General features: G+C 41.0%; 1 protein-coding gene across 2 annotated transcripts; it reads left to right on the top strand.

Annotated features, from left to right (window-relative positions):
- Positions 1-244: 244 nt before the first annotated feature.
- On the top strand, positions 245-6,375 carry LOC115693696 (probable E3 ubiquitin-protein ligase RHG1A). Of its 2 annotated transcripts, none has more exons than XM_056311520.1 (6): positions 245-736; positions 2,039-3,860; positions 4,127-4,177; positions 5,230-5,328; positions 5,408-5,548; positions 5,835-6,375. In XM_056311520.1, the coding sequence occupies exons 2-6, from the start codon at positions 2,124-2,126 to the stop codon at positions 5,964-5,966; spliced, it is 2,160 nt and encodes a 719-aa protein (XP_056167495.1). In that variant the 5' UTR covers positions 245-736; positions 2,039-2,123; the 3' UTR covers positions 5,967-6,375. The 2 variants fall into 2 exon arrangements, with proteins under 2 accessions (XP_056167495.1, XP_030476605.1); XM_030620745.2 differs by lacking the exon at positions 245-736 and adding an exon at positions 791-943.
- Positions 6,376-7,953: the final 1,578 nt, after the last annotated feature.

The following is a 7,953-nucleotide window of genomic DNA, read 5'->3' as shown; positions in this document are numbered from 1 at the left end:
AGAAGACAGAGCCATTCCCAACCATATGATCGGGTCAGATTTCGTTTTTTTTTACCTCCCAGATTTACATGCCTCTCGCAAGGGGTGTTAAAGAGAGCAATACAGAGTTAGAGAGAGAGAGAGAGAGAGGGAGGGAGGGAGGGGTAGGGAGGGAGGGGTAGGGGGACAAAGACAGTCTGAGGAGCGTTTTGATTTTTCGAAGGAAAGACGGGGACATGAGCCATTTGGTAAGCGGCCATCAGGACACATTTTGTCTTGGTGGGTTGCTCTCTGTCATTCAATACGTATTTTATTGATTTTTTTCTTCTCTCCAGGAAACTGCTCTGTTCTAACCTCTCTATTATTTCCTCCCCCCCCTCTCTCTCTCTCTCTCTCTCTATATCTCTTTCTCTTTTGGGTTGCCTTGTAAATTACAGATTACTGTCCTCTTTAATCTCTCTCTCTGTCTCTCTCTTCCTCCCTCTGTCTGTCTCCTCTAGCATTTTCATTTGTCTATCTCATATTCTTCATCCAGAGGCTTTCTTTCCGTCTCCCCATTTGCTAAGCGGCGACTTATTCTCTTCCTTTTGCCTTTGGTTCTCTTCCTTATTTTCTCCGCAAAGCAAAGGAGGACGCCCGGGGGGATAGGCGGTGAGAGAGAGAGAGAGAGAGAGAGAGAGAGAGAGAGAGATTGTGGCCCTTCGCCTTCCGAGACCCAGATTTAGATCCATATTCTAGCTCCGTTCTCAGCTCAAAGGTGCAATCTTTATGCTTTCCTCGTTGAGATTTTTTGGTTTCTTGATGATCGGTGAATTGTAGCTGAGGATTCCGATTATTTTTTGTTCAAAATTTTTGGGTTTTCTTTTGGGGGGTGCTCTGTAGATGTCTGTTTTGCTTTAATGGTTGACCGTGAGCAGGAATTTTCGTCACAGATATGGGTTCGATTTGTTTGAACGAAGCAGAGGTGAGCTCGTGGGAAGCTTTGAGCTTCATAAGTTTGGAGTTTTGACTGCTTTAAGTTTTTTTTTTTTTTTTACCTTTGGCTAGCTTGTTAAGTGCTTTGACTTGTCAAATGATTCATCTGAGCTGTTACTTGATGAGAAATGGCTGTGCAGATCCCTGAAATTTTTTTTTTGTGCATAATTAATCCTTGTATTTCTCAGCGGATCTCATGTATTTTCCTATTTATGTTTTTTCTTCCTGCTTAAAGAGTGCAAAAGTTACGTTTTTTCCTGGATTATTTCTCAAATGTTTGGACTAAATTGATGATTTTAGGTGCAGGATTTTAAGAATTCAAACTTTAGGTAGCAGGCGATGCAGCAGCAATTTTTCTCAGCTTCTGCTAATTTCCATTTCCTGTTTGGATTCCAATACAGTTTAATTTTTGAAAAAAAAAAAAGTTTGTCTGTTGCTTACCATGAGCCCAGGTTTGCTTTCCCTGTCCCTTCGTTTCATTCTTATGATTTTCGAAATTTTTTTCTCCTTCCTTGTAATCTGTAAATGGCATTTTCTTTTCTTTGGAAAAACCAGTGTATCCATAGCTGTCTGGTTTTAGAATTGTCAAATTTGGGTTGTGGACCTGCTAGATTGATGCCACAGATTGTATAATTTTATCATAAAGCACTCCTCAGAACTTCTAAGTTCTGTTGCCTTCTAAATTAATTGGCATTTGATGGAGGTGAGCAAATTCACAAGCTTTTCTAGTGTCCAGGGTTGAATGGTGGATGTTGTTGAACTTCAATTTTAAGTTTCTTGGCCCCAGAAACTCTTGAGAAGCATGAGATTAAAAGGGCGTATGTGAATGCTGATAAGATAGTTTTTTAATTGCTCTTTCATATAGCCAAAATGTATCCATTTGAACTTTTGTTTGAGTGTGTCCTATTGACTAATAAGTAAGAATTTCAAACTAATCGCTGAGGGGAGATCTTAGTTGATGATATTTAAGTAATTGAGGAGTCCATTGCTTAATGGGAGTGTAAGCATATATGCTACATTTTCGCTTTCTTTTTAAGTGAAATGCTGACTTTGATATTTATCTTTGTCCATCCTGTCATTCCAGATATTCAATCACGATTTGAACCAGGTTGATACCTCCAAGAGTTGGTGCAACAACTCTGCTTTCACAACATAATTTGTGCTGAACTATGTCAGCCCCGATGCAAGGGCAGAGGGGTACGAGCAGTTCCTTGGCTGCAGGTTTTGAGTTTGAACATGGATCTTCATCGAGTAGTGCTGCGGTCGATCAGCAGCTCTGTTGGAATAATATGCTGAATCAGGCGGACAGCCGAGTGGTGGACTACATTCCGCCACCAAATAACAACATTACCTTTCTGACCTCTATTGGTCATGAGCTGCCAAACTTGACCAACTGGGGTCCAGGCGGACCCAGTTCTAGTGACATGCATCCTGAGATTGGTAACAACGACCGGAAGACAGAACATTCGTGGTCAGCTTCAGTGAGTTCCTATGGTGGACCTGGTCCATTACTCGAAGATCGGAGATACGAGCAACTGGGTAGTGCTCGTCCATTGGATAATGTTAGTATGAACCCTCTAGCGATTCATAGTTCCAGTTCTAGTTCAATGCCACCAAATCTTAATGTGCCAGCTGGTTTTGTTGGCCATGGCAGTGAGAGTTCGCCACTTTTGGAATGCCCTAATTTGTACAAGCCAAGTAGGTCGGGTACTCAATGGCTTCCAGCTGGTAGTAGCTCCGATCCTTTTATGGTTGCTTCTAGCAGTGGCACTGGAAATTTCGGCAAAGACAATGATGGGAGACCTGGCAGCCTGTTGGATGGTCGCCGTATACCTTGTAAAAGGAAGTCGTTTGAAGGACATATTGGTCAATCTTCTAATGTTGGGAGCTCTAGTTATTCGCAAAATGTGGAAACTAATGCTTCGCCCAATCTTCTCATTGGCCGTAATTTTGATGGCACCACAGTTTCATCGTCTGTTCCCGAACAGGCAGACCCAAGAAGTGGATTGGGTCTGGGAGGAGCCGGTTCTCGTAGTCTGCCCGACTTAAGCGTTGCAGGAACTGCAGAAAACATGCAGAGAAACTTCCGTGTGAGGGGAAATGCTTTGGGTCAAAACATGCCCAATCCACCCATTTCATATTCTGCTGGTAATGGAAATGGTGTTTTTAACCCCAGTTTTGCGTCTAACCAGCCATCTTCAAGACTTCTCACAGTTGATCCTTCATTGGACTTAAGGCCAATACCTGTAGCCAGTGACACAAATGTGCAACACCAGACTAGTGTACTACCTGTTCCAACTTTGCCACCCAGCGGGCCATCAATTCGATGGAATAGAGCTCTTGTTTCACGAGCTTCTGGTTCATCTAGCGCAGTTCTCTCAGGAAATAGAGATACTGGATCGCATGATGAATCCAGCTCAAGCAGCAATGGGAGAAACATTTTAGAGCATTCCATGTTTGTTCCCTCCAGTGAATTGGGAAACTCGGTTCCAAATCATTCTGTTAGGAGGAGTGCTGGTGGAAGCAGTGGCATTCCTGTAAATACTGCTTCTAGTTCTCGAAGCGGCCCAAGTTCAAGCCGCCAGTCATCCCATGGTCATTGGGCACCTCATCACAATCGTCAGCCACAATATCCTCGGAGACTATCTGAATATGTTCGCCGGTCTTTGATGTCTTCTATGGGTTCTGAGCCTGAAGGCCAGAGTAGCTATGCTGCAGTTGGCTCAGGGCCGTCTAGTTCTTCACCAGAGATTCTGCTTTCATCTAGATCTGGTTACCAGGGTCAGGCGATTCCTTCCAGGTCGACGATTTGGACAGAGAGACAAGGAGATGGTGCAGTGGGTTTTCCCTATCCCATGCGAAGTTTAGCTGCTGCTAGTGAAGGGCGAAGAAGGCTTGTATCCGAGGTTTGTGCAGCTTTCATTTCTATCCTGAGTTTTCACTCTTGTTTGTTGAAAACTGGAGTGGTCGCAAAGTTTTATATGATATCCTGAAAACCTGTGGTAGACTTACCCATTTTCAGTATCATCTAGTCTTAGTGTGTATATCTTGTTTGACATGTCCTAGTGTTATTTCTTTATTTGCCAAGATGATGGTGAGGAACTATTTTACTATGATTTTGCTTCACTTTGCACCTTGATCTTTGGAGCTTACCATGTCCTTCCATGTACAGGTGCGAAATGTCTTGGATTTGATGCGCCGGAGTGAGGGCTTGCGCATTGAGGTCAGTCTTGTATGATTGTTATACTTTTAAAGTGTATTTTATAGGACAGTGGACTGGTTCTTATTAAACAATTGCACTGAGCTAGTGAGGGGGAAAGCAAGCAAAGTGAATAATTGGGGAATATCATTTTATGGTTATTTGGACGAATGTCTCTGAAATAAACAGCTGCTAATTGTTGGTCTTTTGCATGAAATAATAGAACTTTGTATTTGTGTTGACGTCTTTAAGTCACTGAGTTGAAATGTCGATACTATTCCTACCTTATTAGAAGGTTGAGCTTTAACAATTGCTTATGTAACCTTAGCTAGACAAGTGTCTAGATCGAGTCTCTACTTCTCATAAGGGAAGAGGCAGCGAGTAACATTTTGCTCACTATGACGGCTAATGAGATTGGCAACCTTTTGCATAAAACTATAAACGTTAAGAGTTCACTAGTCAGTGCCAAGAAGGATAGATCCTCGAGGTGATGTTATGTACACTACATAATTGTGCAGCAACTGTGGTAAAATAAATTATTGCTTTCTTTGATGTGAAAACGTTATCTTATGACAGATAAACAAACACATTATTCCTCATAGTATCTATCAGTCAAAAAAGGATTCCTTCCCAAGCCCCTTCCTCTTTTTAACAGGAAGAATATGTAGTTGATTGACCATGTTTTCTAAAATAGCTGCATGAACCATAAGTGGTTGCTTGGAACTTTTTTCTTTAGATGTTCTCAAGTCTCTTATTCAGAACGCAAGTAGATGCAATTTTTGTGTTTGTTAGCACAGAATACACTCAAGGGATTCCAACTCGAAATCATCTTTACCTAGTAAAATTTTTTAACGCTGTTATCATCTTGTTTAAGATTTTAATTATGTCTCATAAGGACTGTTCTTGCGTAAGTTGTTTTTCGTCTAGATCTTGGATGACGAAGAAGTGAGATCAACATTTCGGAAACAGGCCCTAAAGTTTGATGAATTGTTCAAGATGGGTTAATAGGGAGTTTCTTCTAGATTGCTAGCACCGCATATATATCTGATAGAGGTTGCACTTATGCTTTGATGTAGGACTATATGCTCCTTGAGCAGTCAGTATTTTTTGGGATGGCCGATATGCATGATCGGCATAGGGATATGCGCCTTGACGTTGACAACATGTCCTATGAGGTGAAACAATGAGTTGCTCTCAGGTACTTATTTTCTCTAGACTACAGAAGGTATTCTAACGTACTATTGCCACTTTCAGGAGTTGTTGGCTCTTGAAGAGCGCATCGGAAACGTCAACACTGGATTGAATGAAGAAACCGTATCAATTCGTTTGAAACAGCGGAAGTATGCCATTCCCATTGACTCTGATAATGAGGTTGAACCTTGCTGTATTTGTCAGGTAACCATAGTTATCCCGTATATTTACATTCTGTCCTTGTGGACAAAGCATACTTAATAGTCTAATCTAAGTGGGTCATATTGTTACCTGGACTCCTGCAGCATTGGTCTTTTCACCCTTAGTTTTCGATTCTATATAACTTTAAATAATCTGTTGGTTTCCAACAACCTAGGTTGTTCTAATTTACCTTCGCCATTTACTAGTATGTGAGTTGGGCGTGCACAGTATTTTCTCTGAAAGATTGCTATATCCATTCATCGCTTACATTCTTTCGCATGATCAACAGGAAGAATATAATACTGGAGAAGACCTTGGAACCCTGGAATGTGGACATGATTTTCACAGAGATTGTATTAAGCAGTGGCTGATGCACAAGAACTTGTGCCCCATCTGTAAAACAACCGGTCTGAAGACATGAGAAGGAACCAAAGATCTTCCTATACCATTCCTTAGTCCCCTACTCAATTTGACCGAGAAGACAAACAGATGCATACCATGAAATGGCTTGAGGATTCTGATATTTTGCTAGGATTAATGAATCTTTTTAATGTTTTCATTCTTCCATTTGAAGCTAGACCATGGCCCCATGCAAAGGGTAAAATGCTGGAGGTTTGTGTTTCTTGAAGTTTCACGACCTCCTAGCATGGCCAAAGAAATTCTTTTTCATGGGGTGGTTTCATAGAATCTAGTTTTCCCAACATTTGAAGACATTAATTACTTGTTTATGATGTTCTTTTCATGGCCTTAACTTGGCTTAGGCCCTCTCAAATATTGAAAGCTACCTACTTCAGATTCAAATGGATAAAATCTTTTTTTTTAGAATTGAACTATACTCTTTTGTTTGCATGCTTACTTATTCACTTGTGTGAGAAAGAATCTATTTAGTGATCATTGTCATGCCAAGCGTTTCTTCGGACTTTCTCCATGAAAATGACCGATCCGTGGCATGTATGAATGTTTAAGTACTGTATTGGCTTTTGGTAAAGGCGCCTATATCTCCCTGAGACAATGCTTGGTGATTGTCTTTCATCCTTTGAACTTTATTTAAGTGTCATCACCGTTATGGTTCCTAAATTCTGCGGATGTTTCAAATAAGGTGCTACGTTAAAATTAAGCTGCAAATACTTTTCTGGATGCATGTTTAGGTTTATGTCAGGAGCACAAAAAAATTCTCGCTACTTTCAAGACAGTTTAATATCCGGAAGACGATAAAAAATTGTGATGTCAGCCTCTCTTCGTTGGTTTTGAGTATGAGCATGGATACATTCTCTTTCAGGGATTAGCTTGCCGTCGTGGGTGAAGTTTGTCACATGAATCGGATTAAGCTTAGCTTCGTTGCAATGGCCTTGAGATCCGTTGGTTGCATTCCTCCAACTTATGGCTGCTTGATTCTGTGGTTGCAGCAGTCACATCTTCCTCGGGTAGACAAAAAGCTTGACTCGGTTTCATTGTGTCTCTGTTAGCAATTCATTTGTTATGATTTGCAACGGGTATCGGAGAAAGTTCTCTCTTGTGGAGAAAGCTAACTCGGTGTCATCTTGGGTTGCTTTCGAGTTTTCGTAAGGAATGGCGAGGCTGTGGTTATAACTGCACAAGGACCACAAGAGAATGATCTCTAAATGCTTTTCTATTGTCGCTGAAGGTTTCAACCAAATGCAGAGGAGAGGAGCAATGATCAGTTAAAAAAAGAAGACAAAAGAAAAGAGAGATTGAAGAACTTCCTGCAAACTATACAAGGGCACATCTCTCAGCTCCGGACTCACTACTTTTTGGTAAATGCTGCGCCACGCACATTATCACGTGTTGGAAACGGAAGCCAAAGAAGCAAGCGGTGGAGAGAACCGTGCACGAAGAGAAAATCGTGGATGAATGGGAAATTGATGGCGATGGAGGGGCCGGCAAAAAGGATGATGATGAGCGCATCTTGAAGCTGTTTGTTCCAATCGACTGTCTACCCATGGATCCCGCTATCATGTCCAGTTCCATTCTGAAATCCAAGCCGTGAATCATGCTGGCCTACGACTTCCACAGGCGAGCTTTCGGCTTCACTCTACCCGTCTAAAGGAAAATTGTCCAAAAAGTCTTAAATCTATTATACGGCGGTCAATTCAGTTCTAAATCTTTCAATTATGCAAATTTAGTCCTAAACCTTTTTAGAATATGCCAATGTAGTCCTTCCAACAAATTATCCATATTATAGATTTATACTAATTAGCAAATCTTCAAAAGGTTTTGGACTAAACTGATACAATTGAAAGGTTTATGACTAAATTGACACAATTGAAAGGTTTGGGACTGAATTAGCCACTGTACAATAGATTTAGGAATTTTTGGACAATTATCTCGCCTGTCTAAAGAGCGCCTGAGAACTCTTATGATAGAAAATAAAAAAGTAAAATATAAAA

Source organism: Syzygium oleosum, unplaced genomic scaffold, assembly GCF_021117445.2.
Source record: "Syzygium oleosum isolate NSW1041296 unplaced genomic scaffold, Sole_v2.1 Sole_v2.05, whole genome shotgun sequence".
Lineage (NCBI taxonomy): Eukaryota > Viridiplantae > Streptophyta > Magnoliopsida > Myrtales > Myrtaceae > Syzygium > Syzygium oleosum.
This window is presented reverse-complemented; position numbering and strand designations above follow the sequence as displayed.

Coding starts and splice junctions, on each gene's coding strand:
- LOC115693696 (XM_056311520.1), top strand. CDS start 2,124: ATGTCAGCCCCGATGCAAGGGCAGAGGGGTACGAGCAGTTCCTTGGCT. Junction 4,178..5,229: donor GTGAGGGCTTGCGCATTGAG/GTCAGTCTTGTA, acceptor GCTTTGATGTAG/GACTATATGCTCCTTGAGCA. Junction 5,329..5,407: donor TTGACAACATGTCCTATGAG/GTGAAACAATGA, acceptor TGCCACTTTCAG/GAGTTGTTGGCTCTTGAAGA.